The 21899-nt window shown below is 44.4% G+C and overlaps 1 protein-coding gene across 2 annotated transcripts in view; it reads right to left on the bottom strand.

Moving 5' to 3' along the window:
* LOC134345116 (fibroblast growth factor 12) overlaps positions 1 to 21899 on the bottom strand; it is a 403897-nt gene that overhangs the window by 20156 nt on the left and 361842 nt on the right. For both annotated transcript variants that reach the window (XM_063045290.1, XM_063045291.1), the window contains one exon: positions 7509 to 7707. In XM_063045290.1, coding sequence (XP_062901360.1) covers positions 7509 to 7707 — 199 coding nt within the window. The remainder of the gene's footprint in view (positions 1 to 7508; positions 7708 to 21899) is intronic.

Below are 21899 nucleotides of genomic sequence, written 5' to 3'. Positions count from 1 at the left end.
GCTCTGCAATTCACCGCCAAAATGCTAGTTGGCGCTGGGGTTTCTATGCCACTGTGTTGTGTTTCTTCGTGTTGAAACTCAAACTTCAAACAATGCCGACTGAAACTGAAGGAGGGTGAATTTTCTGTGCTTGTCCGGCCACTGAGAGACATGGACGAGGAAATGCACTTCAAATATTTTTGGATGTCGGCAGGTAGATTTGACGATTTGGTTCATCGTCTCCAACCATTTATTTCGCATCAGTGTACGCACAGTATACTCAGAGACTGGCAATCACCATTCGAGTTTTAGCTTCGGGTGGAAGTCAACAGACTGTAGCAGCTAACTACAAACTGGCGTCAAGCACAGGGTCCTCCATAATTTCGGAGGTCTGTAAAGCTTTATGGGAAGCATTGCAGCCAGAGTTCCTTCCCCGCCCTTCAGTTGCCCGGTGGGAAGCTATTGCAGCGTAGGAGGAAACACGATGCTACCAAGTGGACCAAACACAGTGGTTTCGGTTTGCGTGGCCGCAACGCATAGTTACATTTTGGGAGAGGATCGCGTTAGGCTACGGCGTAGGGGTTCAGCGTAGATACAGCGTAGGGTTCGCGGCTACACCATACCTATGGCGTACATTTGACGCACAAGTATAAATCAGCCTTTAATCTTAACCCTAATCTTTCTGAGTTCTGTTCACAGGTCATCGACTGTGTGTTTCTTTATATAAAATGTCTGACTTTCTGAGCATCTCTGAAATTGCCTATTTTACATGAATCTTTGATGATTCTTTAGGTACTGTGCATTAATATTTGATGTCTGACTGAATATAAATGTTGAGACAAACAAAAAGTTCAGAGTTGTTCTGAAATCAGCAGCCATTAAAACTTTCCTGAAGTGTTAAATGTTTTTCAATATTCTTCATTCACGGAGGTGGAGTGGCCACTTAGGGGAGCTCCGACTGGACTTGCTCCTGGGTCTGGCCAAGATGTCCATTCACAGGTCAAGGATTCTCCCTTTCCCGGGGTTATGTCCGTGTCTGGGTGTTCTTGGAGAGGGAACACGTGGTCTCTATGGGTATAGTGGGGGAAGCTCCAAGATCAGTGGCCACCCAAGAATTGAGTGCTTCGAAGATAATAGTAAACGTATTTTAATTTGAAATTGTTAAAGGTTCTGTAAACTTATGGTTTTGTGAGTGAATAAATGTTTGTATTGTAAAAATAAAAGCAGGCTGAAAGGGCTGTAAAGGCCCTGATTTGAAACGTAGTTCAGGTTCCTCACAGACACTGCCTGTACTGCCTGCTTCCCACTGATTTCCAGTTTCCATCAGCTACAGGATTGTAACAGAAGTACAAAATGAATAGCAAAACTTACAAAATAAAGAGAAACACGCATAAAATGCTGGAGGAACTCAGCAGGTCAGGCAGCATCTACATCAACTCAGGCCTAGGGAGCCGGCGTCGGGCACGGTGACGGACTCTCCACTTCTCCCTCTCCCTCATCAGTGTGTTCAGTTCATCTACATTAACCGTGTCGCTGTCTTCTAGGAGCGTGTTGACCATAGTCTGGGGAGGGCACCCAGGGTTCATCCTCCCGTGCTTGGGCTCCCATATGATGACTAGGCTGGCAGGTAGCTCGGGGTGGTGTAGACAGTGCCCCGCTAGTTGCAGTCTTCTCGCCTTGATTTTAGTGGAGAGCATCGGTAGGTTGTTATAGAGCTCGACGTTCGTCATGTGCTGTTGCCAACTCACATCAAGAGCCATCCGGAGCATTCGTGTATAGCAACCATATAACCATATAACAATTACAGCATGGAAACAGGCCATCTCTGCCTTTCTAGTCCGTGCCGAATGCTTACTCTCACCTAGTCCCACCAACCTGCACTCAGCCCATAACCCTCCATTCCTTTCCTGTCCATACAGCTGTCCAATTTTACTTTAAATGACAATATTGAACCTGCCTCTGCCACTTCTGCTGGAAGCTCGTTCCACACAGCTACCACTCTCTGAGTAAAGAAGTTCCCCCTCATGTTACCCCTAAACTTTAGCCCCCTAACTTTCAACTCGTCCTTTTGTTTGAATCTCCCCCACTCTCAATGGAAAAAGCCTATCCACGTCAACTCTATCTATCCCCCTCATAATTTTAAACACCTCTATTAAGTCTCCCCTCAACCTTCTTCGCTCCAAAGAATACAGACCTAACTTGTTCAACCTTTCTCTGTAACTTAGGTGATGAAACCCTGGTAACATTCTAGTAAATCTTCTCTGTACTCTCTCTATTTTGTTGACATCTTTCCTATAATTCAGTGACCAGAACTGTACACAATACTCCAAATTTGGCCTTACCAATGCCTTGTACAATTTTAACATTACATCCCAACTCCTATACTCAATGCTCTGATTTATAAAGGCCAGCATACCAAAAGCTTTCTTCACCACCTTATCCACATGAGATTCCACCTTCAGGGAACTATGCACCATTATTCCTAGATCCTTCTGTTCTACTGCATTCTTCAATGCCCTACCATTTACCATGTACGTCCTATTTTGATTAGTCCTACCAAAATGTAGCACCTCACATTTATCAGCATTAAACTCCATCTGCCATCTTTCAGCCCACTCTTCTAACTGGCCTAAATCTCTCTGCAAGCTTTGAAAACCTACTTCATTATCCACAACGCCACCTATCTTAGTATCATCTGCATAATTACTAATCCAATTTACCACCCCATCATCCAGATCATTTATGTACATGACAAGCAACATTGGACCCAGTACAGATCCCTGAGGCACACCACTAGTCATTGGCCTCCAATCTGACAAACAGCTATCCACCACTACCCTCTGGCATCTCCCATCCAGCCACTGCTGAATCCATTTTACTACTTCAATATTAATACCTGATGATTGAACCTTCCTAACTAACCTTCCATGTGGAACCTTGTCAAAGGCCTTACTGAAGTCCATATAGACAACATCCACTGCTTTACCCTCGTCAGCTTTCCTAGTAACCTTTTCAAAAAATTCAATAAATTTGTCAAACATGACCTTCCACGCACAAATCCATGTTGACTGTTCCTAATCAGACCCTGTCTATCCAGATGATCATATATACCATCTCTAAGAGTACTTTCCATCATTTTACCCATCACCGACGTCAAACTCACAGGCCAATAATTGCTAGGTTTACTCTTAGAACCCTTTTTAAACAATGGAACAACATAAGCAATACGCCAATCCTCCAACACCATCCCCGTTTCTAATGACTAATTTCCCTCAAGATCCTAAGGAATGTCCTGTCAGGACCCGGAGACTTATCCACTTTTATATTCCTTAAAAGCGCCAGTACTACTTCTTCTTTAATCATCATAGTTTCCATAACTTCCCTACTTTTTCCCTTACCTTACACAATTCAATATCCTTCTCCTTAGTGAATACCGAAGAAAAGAAATTGTTCAAAATCTCTCCCATCTCTTTTGGGTCCACTCTGATTCTCTAAGGGACCAATTTTATCCCTCACTATGCTTTTGCTATTAATATAACTGTAGAAACCCTTTGGATTTATTTTCACCTTACTTGCCAAAGCAACCTCATATCTCCTTTTAGCTTTTCTAATTTCTTTCTTAAGATTCCTTTTACATTCTTTATATTCCTCGAGCACCTCATTTACTCCATGCTGCCTGCATTTATTGTAGATATCTCTCTTTTTCCGAACCAAGTTTCCAATATCCCTTGAAAGCCATGGCTCTCTCAAACTTTTAACTTTTCCCTTCAACATAACAGGAACATAAAGATTCTGTACCCTCAAAATTTCACCTTTAAATTTCTCTATTACATCCTTCCCATAAAACAATTTGTCCCAATCCACTCCTTCTGAATCATTTTGCATCTCCTCAAAGTTAGCCTTTCTCCAATCAAAAATCTCAATCCTATCCTTCTCCATAATTATATTGAAACTAAAGGCATTGTGATCACTGGACCTGAAGTGCTCCCGAATACATACCTCCGTCACCTGACCTATCTCATTCCTTAACAGGAGATCCAACACTGCCCCTTCTCTAGTTGGTACCTCTATGTATTGCTGCAAAGAACTATCCTGCACACATTTTACAAACTCCAAACCATCCAGCCCTTTTACAGTATGGGCTTCCCAGTCTATATGTGGAAAATTAAAATCTCCCACAATCACAACCTTGTGCTTACTACAAATATCTGCTATCTCCTTACAAATTTGCTCTTCCACTTCTCGCTCCCCTTTAGGTGGTCTATAATACACCCCTATAAGTGTTACTACACCTATCCCATTCCTCAATTCCACCCAAATAGCCTCCCTAGATGAGCCCTCTAATCTATCCTGCCAAAGCACCACTGTAATATTTTCTCTGACAAGCAATGCAACACCTCCCCCTCTTGTCCCTCTGATTCTATCACACCTGAAGCAACGAAATTCAGGAATATTTAGTTGCCAATCACACCCCTCCTGTAACCATGTTTCACTAATAGCTACCACATCATACTTCCAGGTATCAATCCATGCTCTAAGCTCGTCCACGTTTCTTATAATGCTCCTCGCATTAAAATAAACGCATTTAAGAAATTTTCCACCTCTTACTCTCTGTTTATCACTAACGGTGCAAACAACTTTACTATTTTCTTTTTCTTCCTTCTCCCCGACATCTGTTCCTACACTCTGCTTCCCCTCCCCCCTTGTATCTAGTTTAAATCCACTGGAGCCTCTCTAGGAAACCTACCTGCAAGAATATTTCATAAACCATCTAGAGACTTTCATATAGTCTTGGTGGGTGTCCATGTCTCGCATCCGTACGTGAGAATGGACTCTATGACTGCTGTGAAGATCCTCTTTTTAAGGCCTCTGGTCAGGTTCCACTTCCAGATTTCCTTTCTGTCATTCATAGCGCGTATCTTTATGTCCTCCTCCGAACTCATCATTCTTGGCCTGAGGTACTTGAAGTCAAAGACTTTCTTAATGGTATCATTCTTTACGGTCTTGAGAGTACCTTCGTCACAGTTAAACGCCATGTACTCTGTCTTTTTAGCGTTTAGGTGAAGTCCAACTTTACTGCACTCAATTACCACTTTTGTCAGTAGCTGCTGTGCTTCCTCCATCAGGTCAGAGAGCAGGACGATGTCATCTGCAAAATCGAGATCTGTGAGCGTAACTGGTCTGATCCTTTTGGTTCGTCCTGGTTTTATGGTAAAACCAAGCTTGTCATGATCTTTGGTAGCTTGACGTAGAGCGTAATCAAAGATGATTATAAAGATGTAGGGTGCCAGAGTGTCTCCTTGCAGCACACCAGCTGGGAGCTCGAACAAAAACAGAGGAAAAAAGAGTCGACATTTCAGGTCGAGGCCTTTCATCAGGCCTCAAATGCCTACTCTTTAATCCTCTCCACAGATGCTGCCTGACCTGCTGAGTTCCTCCAGCATTTTGTGCATGTTACTTTGGACTTCCAGCGTCTGCTCAGAATAAAGAGTGCAGTTACATTCACAAAGCCAGCAGAGCAAGCCGAATATATATATCGAAAGAAAATGTGTAATTGTGAATAATCTGTGTTTTTCACATGGAATGGTAAATATAATGACTGTAAGGAATGTCATCTTTAATTTACACAAAAATATGCTTAAAGAACTCAGCAGGTCGGGCAGCATCAATGGAGGGGAATAGAGGGGCTGAGACCCTTCATCAGGACTGGAAAGGAAGAGTAAGATGGGTGAGGAGTACAAGCTGGCACGTGATAGGTGCGACCAGGTGAGGAGGAAGGTAGGTGGGTGGGGGAGTGGGGCTGAAGCAAGAATCTGCGAGGTGATAGGTGGAAGAGGAGAAGAGCTGAAGATGAAGGAATCTGATAGGAGGTGGCAGTGGAGCATGGGGGAAAGGGACACCAGTGGGAAGTGAGGAGACAAGAAGGGGTGAGAGAAGAACCAGAATGGGGAATGGAGAAAGAGAGAAAGGTAGCTGGAAAGAAACTACCAGAAGTTAGGGAAGTTGCTGTTCGTGCCATCAGGTTGGAGGCTACCCAGAGTACAAGGTGTTGCTCATCCAGCCTGAGTGTGGCCTCATTGTGGCAGTATAGGAGCCCATGCGCCAACAGGTCAGAATGTAAATGGGAACGGCAAGTAGAATTAAAAATGAGTGGCCACTGGGAAATCCCATGGAGCAAAGGTGTTCCGGATTTTCAGCATCTCTTGTGTTTATCATCCTTTGGTTAACTCACGTAGGCGCTACACCTTACACAATTTAAGCTAAAACCCCTTGAACAAGGATTAAAAACTCACTTAGAAAGAAATGTTTCAGAATAGAATTTTCAAAAAATAGCATTTCAAATCTGTCTTTCTTGCTGCTGCCATCAGGAAGGAGGTACAGGAGCCTCAGGACCTACACTACCAGGTTCAGGAACAGCTCTAACCTCTCAACCATCAGGCTCTTGAACCAGAGGGAATAACTTCACTCACCCCAACACTGAACTGTTGCCACAACCAATGGATTCACTTTCGAGGACTCTTCATCTCATGTTCTCAATATTTATTGCTTATTTATTTATAATTATTATTTCTTCATTTTGCATTTGCACAGTTTGCTGTCTTCTGCACTCTGGTCTTTCATTGATTCTGTTATAGTTATTATTCTATAGATTTATTGTGTATGCTCACAAGAAAATGAATCTCAGGGCTGAATATAGTTATATATCTGTACTTTGACAATAAATTTACTTTGATATTTGAGATTCACATCTGCTAAATGGGCAATTTCACAGCTATTAATCGAATTTAACTGTTCCCCAGCCCAGATGGTTGGGCACGTGGCCAAGTGGTTAAGGCGTTCATCTAGTGATCTGAAGGTTGCTAGTTCGAGCCTCAGCTGTGGCAGCGTGTTTGTGTCCTTCAACAAGGCACTTAACCACACATTGCTCTAGTCTGTGCGAGGAGTGGTGCCCCACACAGACTTCCAATCTGCCCCTTGTAAGGCATGAAAGTGCCCAACGCAGGCCTCTCATGGTCTGAGTCGATGCTCCCTCCCTCCCCAGCCCAGATTTGGTGTCTCTTATCGTCAGTAGTTCCCTGACATGTTTGCCCTTGAACAGAAGAACCTACAAAAGGTAGTTGATACGGCCCAGTCAATCACGGGTAAAGCCCTCCCCACCAGTGAGCACAACCACACGAAACGCTGTCACAGGAAACAGCATCCACTATCAAGGACCCCCGCCATCCGAGCCATGCTGTCTTCTCGCTGCTGCCATTGAGAAGGACGTCCCACATCACCAGGTTCAGGAACAGTTATTACCCCACAACCATAAGCCACTGTATGTAAGGAGTTTGTACGTTTTTCCCACGATTGCTCCAGTTTCCTCCCACAGACCAAAGGCATACCAGTTGCTGGGTTAACTGATCATTGTAAATTGTCCTGCGATTAGGCTCAGGTTAAACCGAGGGTTGCTGGTTGGCTGTATCCACGCTGTATCTCAATAAATAAATAAAAAATTATGAAACAAAAATGCAGAAGTGGGTGCCTACCTTCGATTGGCTTGGGGAGGAAATGAGAAGACGGCTTGGTCTTTTTGACACGGTTTCCCTTCATCACCTGCCCCTCTTTGTTGAGGCCCAGGAACCAGGCTCTGCCAGACTCCTGCTGCCGGTACAGCGTCGAAGAGTAGATGACGTAGTAGTTCTCAAACACGGACTCTTTGAACTTGCACTCCGCAGTGAAGAGCTCCTGGTACAGAAACACAGAAGATAGTGAAAGGCTGTGAAGCACCACCATGAGCGAAAGTTTAAAGTAAAGTTTATGATCAAAGTATGGATAGGCGGAATGTGTGGAAAACTTCTTCACTCAGAGGGTGGTGCGAGTGTGAAGCGAGCTGCCAGGGGTTCGATTTCAACATTTAAGAGAATGTTGAATAACACATGGATGGGAGAGGTATGGAGGATATAGGTCTGAGTGCAGGTCTACGGAACAGATTGGCAGACTAATGGTCCAGTTCAGACTAGATGGGCCAAAGGTCCTGTTTCTGTCACAAACAAGAGAAAATCTGCAGATACTGGAAATCTAAGAAACTTCAACAGGGTCCTGACCTGAAACAGCAGCTGTGCTTTATTCCATAGGTGCTACCTGGCCTGCTGAGTTGCTCCAGCATTTTGTGTGAGTTGTCCTGTTTCTGTGCTGGAGTGTTCTGTGACTATGTTCGTGTACACGGAACAACGTCCCTCTGGGACCAGGGTGCAAAACACAATACATATTTATTTATTTTCATGTAAATCCCTGCAAGAAACTAAGTCTCAAGGTAGTACAGTGTGGTGACATGTACGTACTTTTATAATAAGTTGAATTTGAACGTTGAAGATGAATATGCAGAGAATGGGGGGACATGGACCATGTGTAGGAAGAAGGGGTACATAGATAGGAAGCAGGCTTAGAGGTCATGATTTAAGGGTGAAAGGTGAAATGTTTAAGGGGAACAAGAGAGGAACGTCTTCACTCGGAGACTGGTGAGAGTGTGGATTTTAACATTTAATATATATTTGGATAGGTACATGGATGGGAGAGCTGTGAAGTGCTGTGGTCTAGATAAACGTTGGGCATTGTGGACATGCTGTGTTGGCACTGGAAAGTGGGGCGACACTTTCGGGCTGTCCCCAGCACATCCTCAGGTGTGTTAGTCGTTACTGCAAATGAAGCATTTCATGATACACCCAGTGGCCACTTTATCAGATACACCTGTACACCTGATCATTAATGCAAATATCTAATCAACCAATCACGTGGCAGCAACTCAATGTATAAAAGCATGTAGACATGGTCAAGAGGTCCAGTTGTTCAGACCAAACATCAGAATGGGGAAGAAATGTGATCTAAGTGACTTTGACTGTGGAATGACTGTGTGCCAGACGTATCTCAGGGATTGCTGAATGACTGGGATTTTCATGCGCAATAGTCTCTGGAGTTTATGGAGAATGGTATGAAAGACAAAAACCATCCGGTGAGTTCTGTGGGTGAAAATGCCGCAGAAGGCTTCTGCCCATTGAGCAGGCTTGTTAATGAGAGAGGTCAGAGGAGAATGGCCAGACTGGTTCAGGCTGACAGGAAGGTGACAGTAACTCGAACGACCATGGGATCGTAGTGGTCAGTGTGACACTAATACAGCTCACGCCATTCTGTGAGGAGTCTGTACACCCTCCCTGTGGAATGTGTGGGTTTTCAGACAGGTACTCCGGTTTCCTTCTACAGTCCAAAGACTAACCCAGTATGCTAATTGGTCATTGTAAGTTGTCCTGTGATGAGCTTAGGGTTAAGCAGGTTTGTCGGGGGTTGCTGGGGCAGTGTGGGTTGAAGGGTTGGAAAAACTTATTCCGTGCTGTACCACAAAGTAAAGAATCACGCGTACCAACAATGGGGTGCAGAGGAGTCTCTCTGAATATACAGCACATCGAACCTTGATTTGGATAGGCTACAGCAGCAGAAGACCATGAATGTACACTCAGTGGCTACTCTGTGAGGTACAGGAGGTAGTTAATCGATTGGCCATTGGGTGTATCTTTCCACATACACGTGATAAATAAATTTAAATCTTGAATCCTGAACCCTTCCTCCAGCATGACTACAGTTTCAAACTACTTAATCAAAACTATCAAACTCTCATCCAAACCGACGACAAGTCCATTCACCCACTCTCCGACATTCTTGTTGACCTGTACCGCCTCCAGAATGGGCAATTCAGTTTTTAAATTTTTATCTTCATTAGTTAACTGGCCAAAGACCTCCCCTTCCGGTCCTCCCTGGGCTCTTCGATTTCAAGCCTAACACATATACAATGCTGGAGGAACTCAGCAGGTCAGGCAGCATCTCTGGAGAGGAATAGAGGCGATGTTTCAGCCAAGTCCTTCTGTCTCTTTCTTCCGCTCCATAGATGCTGCCTGACCTGTTAAGTTCCTCCAGAACTTTGCGTCTGTCCCTCTGGATTTCCAAACTCCGTCAAGCCCGGCTGTGAAAGGAGAAAGGTTGGACATGGGGCTAGAAACCCCATCCCATATGTAACCCAGAGCTACAGAAATGCCAACAGAAACATGAAAGACCTCATCCCTGGGAAAGAAGGTTCTCCAGTGGGCTACACCTTGAAGGACTGGCCAAGGACAGAGGACTCTGGTCAGCTGCTGTCGGCAGCCTATGCCCCAGTAGGAGTGATGGACTTAAAAAGAAGATGACGACGACGACTCTGTATTTCCAGCATCTGCAGAATCTCTTGTGTTTATCTATTTCCATTCTTCAGCTTTCCCTCAGTCATGGGGTTGCATCTCCTCTGGGCTCTCTCAACAGCTTGAAGGTTTTAGTCCCACTCAAGTCAGTCAAAACGTAAACGTACCTCAGTGTTTCTGCAGCACTATTTGGAATTGGAATTGGAATTTGATTTTCATTGTTATGGTTTTGAACTTACATTGAAAAGCTTATCTTTCATACAGATCAATTCATCACATCAGTGCAGTGAGCTAGTACAAGGGAAAGAATGGAGAATAAAGCATAACAGCTACAGCGAAAGAGTAGTGCAGGTAGACAATAGGTGAAAAGTCATAACGTCAGGTCCTGATGAAGGGTCTCGGCCAAAATGTCGACTACACTCTTTTCTATGGATGCTGCCTAGCCTGTTAAGTTCCTCCAGCATTTTGTGTGCGTTGCTCAGATTTTCAGCATCTGCAAATTTTCTCGTTTGCCATGGAGGGGAGGCTGGTTTCTGTGATGTGCTGAGCTGTGTCCACAACTCTCTGAAGTTTCTTGGGGTCTTGGGCAGAGCAGCTGTCATACCAAGCCACGACACATCCATTAGGATACTTTCAAGGGTGCATCAATACAAATTATTGAGGCTCAGAGGGAATGTTACTATTCTTTAGCCTCCTGAGGAAGTAGAGGAGCTTTCATGGCAGTGACATCTAAGTAGTTTGACCCAAGACAGGCTCTATTGGCTGTCTCAATTAGATACTGTTACTCTGTCTTTGAGCCTGGTTGAACGTGTAGTCAGGTCTTTGTATCTGCTTCATCAACTGTTTGTTCATTTCCATGAATGCTGCCAGACATGCTGAGTTCTTCCAGTATTTTGTGTGTGTTGCTTTGTATCTTCTGCCTGATTGGAGAAGGGAGAAGCAAAGAACCTCCAGGATGGGTGGGGTCTTTGATTATGCTGGCTGCTTTACTGAGGCAGTGAGAAGTGTAGACAAAGTACATGCAGGGGACGCTGGTTTCTGTGTTGTGCTGAGGTGTGTCCACAACTCTGCTGTTTCTTGTGATCACAGTCAGTGCAGTTACTACACTAAGCCCTAATGCATCCAGGTGGGATGCTTTCAACTGCCTGCGTCACGGCCTGGCATGGAAACACCAATGCCCTTGAACAGAAAATCCTAGGAGAAGCAGTGGATACGGCCCAGTTCATCACAAGTAAAACCCTTGCCACCACTGAGCTGTCGTAAGAAAGTACCATCCATCATCAAGGACCCCACTACCCAGATCATACCCTCTTCTCACTGTAGCCATCAGGAAGAAGGTGCAGGAGCCTCAGGACTCACTCCACCAGGTTCAGGAACAGTCATTACTCCTCAACCATCAGGACCTTGAACCAGTGAGGATAATTTCACTCACGACAACAATGACCTGATCCCACAACCTATGGACTCACTTTCAAGGACTCTTCATCTCATGTTTTAGATATTTATTGTTTACTTATTTACTATTATTATTATTTCTTTTCTACCTCTTTTTGTATCTGGAGTTTGTTGTCTTTTGCACACTGATTGCCTGTCCATTGTGCTGGGTGTGGTCTTTCATTGTTTCTATTACGGTTCTTGGATTCACTGAGTGTGCCAGCAAGAAAGTGAATGTTGGGTTTGTATATGGCGACATATATTTACATTGATAATAAATTTCAACTTTGAGTTTGCACTGATACCTCTGGAGTGGTTTTGCAGAAGCTGCTCCCTCCTTGAGACCCCTATCAGTCAAATGAATTAAATGCATGAAAAGACATTCAGCAAGCAGCAGGCATTTGCACAAAGGAGGCTGCTCAAAGCATCTGGGTTCCACCTTGATGTACTCTCAACCTGACAGGTACTCCCCGGACAGCTGCGGCATTCCGTAACGTGCTGTCAGCTCCAATGTAAGTGCGCAAAGTGAAGCTGACTGCTGCAGAGGCTCACAGCCCAGGCAGAGAGTGCTGAAAATGTGACCCGCTCCACCAGCTCATTAGGAAGACAAAATAAAGGCACAAAAGACGTGGTACTCTGCATTAACTACAAAGTGTCAGGGTACTTACAGCGTACATCCAAATGAATAGTTTTTCTGATAAGCCTTTACACCAAGGCCTATCACAACCAATTGAAGGTATAGAATTTCGATCTTCAATATAGCAAGTTAGAATGGAAAACAAGCACAGAACCTCATTATGGGCCCAACATATTGATGCAATGTCAAAGAAAGCACCACAGAGGCTGTTTCTCATCAGGAGTTTGAAGAGATTTGGTATGTCACCAAGGACTCTCGCCAATTTCTACAGATGTACCATAGGGAGCTCTCTAAGTAGTTGCATCACCATCTGGAATGGAGGGGGCACTGCACAGGATCGGAAGAAGCTGCAGAAAGTTACAAACTCAGCCAGGTCCATTAAAGGCACTAGCCTCCCCAGCATCGAGGACATCTTCAAACTCCCCAGCATTGAGGACATCTTCAAACTCCCCAGCATTGAGGACATCTTCAAAAGGGAATGCTTCATCATCAAGGAGGCATCCAGAATTAAGGACCCCCAGCATTCAGGACATGTCCTCTTCTCATTGCTACCATCATGGAAGAGGGACAGGAGCCTGAAAACACACACACTCAACGTTTTAGGAACAGCTTCTTCCCTCCATAATCAGACTTCTGAATGGATAGTGAACCCATGAACACTACCTCACCATTTTCCCCCTTTTTTTGTTCTATTCTTGCATTACTCAATTAATTATATATATATCTTTGTAATTAATAGTTTTTTATGATGTACATACTGCAAACCAACATATTTCAAAGCATATGCCATTTATATTAAACCTGATCTGATTCTGAATTCGAAGGAGAAGAAGATGGCTGCGCGACGGCCCACTTCGGTGGTGATGTCTGTTATCTGTCAAGTAGGGGACCGTGCACAATTCTGATTTGATGGAGACGGACGTGAGAGTACGGAGGAACATCTGGAAAACTTCTGAAATGCCCGCTTCGCTGCCGCTGCTACTGTGTGGTAACCGGAATCTCCGCAGCAGAAGGCCCCGAAATCCTCGGCTTTGCGTGTTTCAGCGGTCGGGGCGAGGTCGAAGGCGCTCGGCAGAGGATGGCGCTCGGGAGGCTGTATCCGAGGGGCTGGTCGGAAGCCCGAAGTTTTCGGACGGATGGACTCAGTGTCGGCTGTGGTCGGCTGCTTCCAAGGCATCGGCAAGTTGACGGTGCCTGGAGGTTTATGGCAGGGAGTTTCTCCCTTTTGCCACCTGCTATCGGGGACTCGGGAGTCGATCGACTCGGGGACTTTTGAGACTTTATTTACCGTGCCCATGGTTTGTTCTTCATCAAATTATGGTATTGCTTTGCGCTGCTGTAACTATATGTTATAATTATGTGGTTCTGTCAGTGTTAGTCTTTGGTTTGTCCTGTTTTCTGTGATATCATTCCGGAGAAACATTGTAACATTTCTTAATGCATGTCTGCATTTCTAAATGACAATAAAAGAGGACTGAGTGCTCTCATAATCTAAAAACATGCAAAAGTTTTCAGAGTTATTCAGGTTCATAGATTTCATCGTGATGACAACCAGGTGTATTGATAGGATAAGCTGACCGAAAATATTATAATTCATTGAAACAACGGCTTATATTTCAGGTTCATGGAATCTATGTGATTTATACTCCATTCCGATATTCAAAGTAAATTTCTTATCAAAGAAAATGTATACACAGTGGCCTCTTCAGAAGGTTCACGAAGTACTTAATAAAGTGGCCACTGAGTGTACGTTGAGAGATGCTCTTCTGCACATCACTGTTGAAACGCGTTTATCTGAGTTACCGCCAAGAGGTTCCGTTGCTGTTCAGACCAAACATTAGAACAGGGAAGATATAAGTGACTTTGACCGTGGAACGATTGGGGTGTTTTGAGTATCTCAGAAACTGCTGAGCTCCTGGGATTTTACTAGATCCACTTGACACCTGATCGTTAATGCAAATATCTAACCAGCCAATCAAGTGTCAGCAACACAACGCATTAAAGCATGCAGACGCAGTGAGAGATTCATTTGTTATTCAGACCAAACTTCAAAATGGGGAAGAAATGTGATGTAAAACCATGGTTGGTTGTTGGGAGCCTCCGTTCCCGCACCAGCAGGCACAGGAAGAGCTTCTTCCCTGAGGCTGTGACCCTGCTGAACCTCTCATCACAGCGCTAAGCAGTATTGCACCCGTATTGTACTGCCTCAGTACTTTTATATTTGTGTGCTGTAGCACTTACTTTTTATTCACAGTTATTTTGTAAATTACACTATTTTTTGCATTTCTGGTCAGATGCTAACTGCATTTCATTGGCTTTGTATCTGTACTTAATACAATGACAATAAAGTTGAATCTAATCTAATCAAATGGGGTGGTTTGAGTACTCTCAGTCTCTGGAGTTTACAGAGAATGGTGTGAAAAACAAAAAAAAATCCAGTGAGCATCAGTTCAGTGGGTGAAAACACCTTGTTAATGAGAGAGGTCAGAGGAGAATGGCCAGGCTGGTTCAAGCTGACAGAAAGGTGACGGTAACTCAGATAACCACACGTTACAACACCGGTGTGCAGAAGAGCATCTCTGAGTGTACAACATGTCAAACCTTGAAGTGGATGGGATACAGGAGCAGAAGATCACAAACATTCACTCAGTGATACCTAATAAAGTAGCCACTGAGTGTAGGACATGAAATTTGTTGTATTGCGTTGACATCAATGAAAGCAGATTTTCTGGCCATTGTCAAGTTGCTGTGTTTGATCTTTCTGTGCACAAAATAGCTTCACCTCTTGCTGCATGAAGGTCATACTATGAGAGAAGTTCTGTCTTATTTTTTCGACCCACCTCCTCCTGGGCAGCCACAATGCATAACTTCACAGCTTCTTGGTGTCAAAATGTCTCTGAAATCACATTAGGGGGCTTAATTTGATTAGTTTATGATGATATCAAGGCAGTGACTGACTATCCTTACTAAATGCCACTGCAGTGCGGCAGTCCAGCTTGTGTTCCCAATAGGTGTGAGCGTGCGGTTCTAAAGCCTTCATGTCCTGAACTTTATCCGTCTGCAGCTGCTTCCTGTGTGTCGATCCTCTGTACCAGATCTTAGGAGGAACACCGTCAGCTTTCAAACCAACTATTTTTGGCTCTTTTTGAGACTGGAAGTGGGTTACTGACATCACAGCTGGCTGTTGAGTCTGGTTCTGGGATATCAGATACATTTATAGGCCTGGTTTACCTTCCAAAAGACAAATATAGAGTGCTTACGGCAGCGAGATGGGGACAAGCACACTCAGTGAGAGACTATGCTCACAAGGATTGGGGAGTCCCCAGTTCGTTCCCCTGTTTGGAAACATGCCAGCCGTAGTCTGCGCCAGTTTGCCTTGAGAAAGGGGTTAGGAAAGGGCACAGCCCGCCCAGCAGGTGTCGCGCGAACGGTAGAGCCACTGCCTTGCTATTGCAGAGAATCGGGATTAATCCTGACTTCTGGAGATGTCTGTGTGTAGTGTCTGTATGTCCTGTGTATGTTTGTATGTTCTTCCTCCTCACATCTCCAAAGACCAAATGTCATAGGGGCAGAAGTAGGCCACTCAGCCCATCGTATGCTTACCATTCCATCATGTCTAATTTCTTACCTACGTGCTCCCCATAACCTTTGATGCCTTTACTAATCAAGAATCTATTAACCTCTGCTTTAAATATACCCAATGACTTGGCCTCCACAGCCATCTGTGGCAATTAATTCCACAGATTCACCCACCTCCAGCTAAAGAAAGTCCTCTCCATCTCTGTTCTCAGGGGTTATCCTTCTATTCTAAGGCCGTGCCCTCTGGTTCTAGAAACCCTCACTATAGGAAACATCAACTCCACATCCACTTTTTCAACAAAGGGCATCAAAGCAGAATGGGGCAGAGATGGTGGTGTTGTACAGATCTAAGAACAAAAACCATTTCTAATACAGAACTTGCAGGATTTCTGAGTCAATACTTTGTTTTCATTCTTTTATCTTTAATCCGCTTAGTCCATCCATTATCAGCGATTGCCTGCATGATTGTTGATGTACTAAATCCTTCCCTTCTGCTTGCTCTCTGGCTGAGGGAGATCACATCCACTTGTCCTCTCCTCATATCAGTCCCTACTTCACAATGAATCAGCATTCCTTCACCTCTCTGACAGCAGACCCACAGCCTTGAAGTCACCAACACGAGATTCTGCAGATGCTGGAAGCCTGGAGCAATACACACAAAATGCTGGTGGAAACGCAGCCATCAGCTCTGCATAATGCCTGCTGCTGCTGGTACAGAGTTTGTATGTTTTCCCCGTGACCGCATGGGTTTTTACCTCGTTCTCCGGTCTCCTCCCACAGTCCATAGACATACTGGTTGGTAGGTCAATCGGTTACTGTAATTTGTCCTGTGGTTAGGCCGGGGTTAAATCAGGGATTGCTGGACAGTGTGAACTGTAGGCCAGAAAGGCCTGTTCCACACAGCATCTCAATAAATAAATACAGTGACCCTCTTCTACCCCTTACTGTGCTCAGTTCTGGTCACCTCACTACAGGAAGGATGTGGATACTATAGAGAGAGTGCAGAGGAGATTTACAAGGATGTTTCCTGGATTGGGGAGCATTCCTTATGAGAATAGGTTGAGTGAGCTTGGCCTTTTCTCCTTGAAGTGATGGTGGATGAGAGGTGACTTGATAGAGGTGTATAAGATGATGAGAAGCATTGATCATGTGGATAGACAGAGGCTTTTCCCCAGGGCTGAAATGGCTAATATGAGGGGACGTGGATGTAGGCTGCTTGGAAGTAGTTACAAGGGGGATGTCAGGGGTAAGTTTTTCACACAGAGGGTGGTGGGTGTGTGGAATGCTCTGCCAGCGACGGTGGTGGAAGCGGATACAATGGGGTCTTTTAAGAGCCTCTTAGCTAGGTACATGGAGCTTAGAAAAATAGGGGGCTATGCAGTAGGGAAATTCTAGGTAGTTTCTGGAGTAGGTTACATGGTCGGCACAACTTTGTGGGCCGAAGGGCCTGTAATGTGCTGTAGATTACCATGTTCTATGTTCTCCAATGCTCCACTCTCCTCTCCTTTTAGATTCCTTCCTCTTCAGCCCTTTAGCTCTTCCACTTGTTCCCTCTGATCTTCTCACTTCACCCCCCCTTCCCCAGCTTCCACCTCACCTGGTTTCACCTATCACTTGTACTCCTTCCTACTCCCCCAAGTTATAACTGTAAAGTGTTGTGCTAACCATTACACTACCATGCCACCCTGGGCAACACACACAAAATGTTGGAGGAACTCAACAGGTCATGCTGAAGGAGAATAAACAGTCTATGTTTCAAGCCCAGACCCTTCATCAGGACTAGAAAGGAAGGGGGCAGACGCCAGAATAATAAGGCTGGGGGAGGTAAAAGAGAATAAACTGGCGGGTGATAGACGAGACAGGTGTAGGGAAAGGTGGGTGGGTGAAGTAAGAAGCAGGGAGGTGATTGGTGGAAGAGGTAAACGGCTGAAGAAGAAGGAATCTGGTAGGAGGGGAGTGGACCATGGGAGAAAGGGGCACCAGGAGGAGGACATGGGCAGTTGATGGAGAAGTGAAGGGGTAAAAGGAGAGACAGAATGGAGAATGGAGTCCTGATGAAAGGTCAAGAGGTCACAATAAGAGGCTAGATGGGAAGGGTTCATCTATCATCTACCACACTTCTTCAGCCTCCTGCGTTCCATGGGGGTGCAAAGTGAACTAGTTGAGGTTTGGTGAAGCACCCAGTCAAAATGCTCTCCACATTACATCTGTAGAAATTTACAAGTGTCTTTGGTGTCATAAAAAATCTCCTCAAACTCCTAATTTAACAGTCACTGGAATCCCTTCTTTGTAATTGCTAGAGGGACACATCCCACAATGAGTGGAGTCAGCAAGTCTCTCTCCATTTACCTCAATATGAAAGGACAACCTCAGGTACAGGGCACTGGGCTATGAAGCAGTCTGGCTGGGATTCAGCTCTTCTAAAGCAAACAGCTATTAATCCTGAAGGAAATAAAATCTTCTGCATAAGAAGAAACTGACAATGTAATGTAACAGCACTCATGGTGAGTGCCTCCTGGGAACCACAACATAAAACTTTAAGCATTGATTCTTTTTTAATGAAGTCATTAAATGTGGCCTCTTTAATAGTTAAGAAGCCATTAAAGTGATGTGAGTTATGGCAGTGATGATACCCCAAGTGGGTGGCGGGAAGGAGATTCGTCTCCACCAAAGGAGGTGTAAGGCACTCCTTCCCTCTGCTAGTCTGCAGGTAACCCTTGGGCAAGGTGTAGCACCTGCTTCGCCCCGATCAGTGTCAACAAAGTCATGGAAGCAGGTGGTGGCTGGTCATATGAGCAGCCGGTGCGTATCACAAGTCTTGGTTATGTGATCACTAACACTAGGCAAACTTCCTCCTCCCCTCCCCCTACCTTCTTACTCTGACTTCTCATCTTTTTTCCCGGTCCTGATGAAGGGTTTCTGCCTGAAACGTCAACTGCTTATTCATTTACACAGATGCTGCCTGACCTGCAGAGTTCCTCCAGCGTTTCGTGGGTGTTGCTTGCATTTCCAGCATCTGCAGCTTTTCTCATGGTTGTGAATCTCTGAACAGTGTTGCTCATGACTGGGGTCACCCTTCTTGTAGAGAAGGCAATGGAAACAAAAACTTTAGAGAAACTTGCCAAGCACAATCATGGTCACCGAGAGAGGAAAGAATAAGAACAACAGATGGAAAGACAGATTAAGACAGATGGAAGTCTATGATCGCCTACCTCATACAGAACAGCACATAATGATGATGATGATTACCCCAAGATCACAAGACTGTACAGCATAAAATGATAGAATCATAAAGCACAGAAACAGGCCCTTCAGCCCACCTAGTCTATTAATCTGCTTAGTTCCATTGACTGCACCTCCATACCCATCCCAACCACGTAACACTCTAACCTGGACCAAAATGTCTCCTGACCATCTAACCTGGACCCACAGCAACTCCTGATGATCTAACCTAAACCAACAACACCTCCTCATCAAAGAAGAAGGCATTAATCACTTTCTCAAAGATTGGGACACAAGGCTGCCCCACCCATTCTAACAACTTTCTACAGGAGCACCATTGAAATAGTCCTGTTTGGCTGCATCATTGAGTGATACGGAAACTGCAAGGCATCAGGCTGCAAGACCCTACAGAGGACGGACCAAAACTGGGACTGTCAGACTGGGGAACAGCTTCTTCCCTCAGGCTGTGAGACTAATGAATACCCTGTCACCACCAAGGTCTCGTCAGAAGGACAGCGAGCTGTTTACTGTTTACCCGTGCTGTGCATTACATACACTTCGAAGTACATTTTGTTTTCTGTGCTGTGTGTGATATATGTTGTATGGGTGCACAGTGGTCCAGAGGATGAGAAAATCTGCAGATGCTGGAAATCCCAGCACCACACACAAAGTGCTGGAGGAACTCAGCAGGCCAGGCAGCATCTATGGGAAAAAGCACAGTCTGTCTTGCCGAAGGGTTTCAGCCCAAAAAAGTTGACTGTTTTACCATAGATGCTGCCTGGCCTGCTGAGTTCCTCCAGCATTTTGTGTGTGTTGCTCCAAAGGAACATTGTATCGTTTGGTTGTTTATATGTACAGTCAGATGACAATAAACTTGAACTTGAATCCACACTCAGTGATTCAGAAACAGCTTCTTTTTTTTCACTACTTATTCAATTTAACTTTTTAACATATACAGTGCCTATAAAAAGTATTCAAACCCCCCCCCCCCACTGGAAGATTTCATGTTTTATTGTTTTACAACATTGAATCACAGTTGATTAGCTTGGCTTCTTTGACACTGATCAACAGAAAAAGATTCTTTCGTGTCAAACTGAAAACAGATCTCTACAAAGTGATCTAAATTAATTGCAAACATAAAGCACAAAATAGTTGATGGCATAAGTATTTACCCCCTTTAATATGACACACCAAATCATCTCTGGTGCAGCCAGCTGGTTTTTGGAGACCTGTGTGCAGTCAAGGTGTTTCAATTGATTGCAGTAAAGATAGACCTGTATCTGAAAGGTCCAACTGCTGGTGAGTCAGTACCCTGGCAAAAACTACACCATGATGACTAAAGAACACTCCAAACAACTCTGCAAAAGGTTAATGAAAACCCTCAGAAGATGGATGCAGAAAATTTCCAAGTCACTGAATATCCTTTGGAGTACAGTTGTCAATCATCAAGAAATGGAAAGAATATGGCACAACTGTAAATCTGCCTAGAGCAGGCCATCCTCAAAAACTGAGTGACCGTGCAAGAAGGGTACAAGTGAGGGAGACCACCAAGAGACCTATGACAACTCTGGAGAAGTCATAAGCAACAGTGGCTGAGATGGGAGAGACTATGCATACAACAACTGTTGTCTGGGTGTTTCACCAGTCACAGCTTTATGGGACAGTGGCAAAGAGAAGGCCACTGTTGAAAAAAAACTCACATGAAATCTTGGCTAGGGTTTGCCAGAAGGCATGTGGGAGACTCTGAAGTCAGCTGGAAGAAGGTTCTATGGTCTGATGAAACCAAAATTGAGCTCTTTGGCAATCAGACTAAATGCTATGTTTGGCGTGAGCCAAACACCACACATCATCAAAAACACACCAACCCTACCGTGAAGCATCATGGTGGCTGCATCATGCTGTGGGGATGCTTCACTGCAGCAGGCCCTGGAAGGCTTGTGAAGGTAGAGAGTAAAATGAATGCAGCAAAATACAGGGAAATCCTGGAGGAAAACCTGATGCAGTCTTCAAGGGAACTACAAATTGAGAGTAGATTTGTTTTCCAGCAAGACAATGACTCCAAGCATAAAGCCAAAACTACACAGGAATGGCTTAAAAACGTTAATGTCTTGGAGTGAGTGGCTAAGTCAGAGTCCAGACCTCAATCCAGTTGAGAATTTGTGGCTGGACTTGGCTGTTCATTCACGATCCCCATGTAATCTGACAGAGCTTGAGCATTATTGAAAGAAGGATAGGGAAATATTGCAGTGTCCAGATGTGCAAAGCTGATAGAGACCTATCCACACAGACCCAAGGCTGCAATTGCTGCCAAAGGTGCATCTACTAAATACTGATTTGAAGGGGGTGAGTAATTACGTAATCAATTATTTTGTGTTTTATATTTGTCTGTGTGGATAGGTCTCTATCAGCTTTGCACATCGAAACAATTTTGTAGAGATCTGTTTTCACTTTGACATGAAAGTGTCAAAACAATCCACTGTGAGTCAATGTTGTAAAACAATCAAACATGAAAACTTCCAAGAGGAGGTGAATACTTTTTATAGGCATTGTATATATTTTTTACTGTAATTCACAGATTTCAATATTATGTATCACAATGCACTGAAGCCGAATAACAGCAAGTTTCACGATGTATGTCAGTGATATTAAATCTGATTCTGATTTCTCTTAAATGTTGAATGTGAACCTGCATCCACCACTTGTGCTGGCAGCTCATTCCACACTTGCATCACCCTCTGAGTGAAGAAATTCCCCTTCATGTTCCTCTTAAACATCTGATCTTTCACCCTTAGCCTGTGCCCTCTTGTTCTGGTCTCATGCAACCTCAGTTGCAAAAGCCTGCC

This window comes from Mobula hypostoma, chromosome 4 (genome assembly GCF_963921235.1).
Source record: "Mobula hypostoma chromosome 4, sMobHyp1.1, whole genome shotgun sequence".
Classification (NCBI taxonomy): Eukaryota; Metazoa; Chordata; class Chondrichthyes; order Myliobatiformes; family Myliobatidae; genus Mobula; species Mobula hypostoma.
The sequence above is the reverse complement of the archived record's forward strand: the minus strand, read 5'-3'. Positions and strand labels throughout refer to the sequence as shown.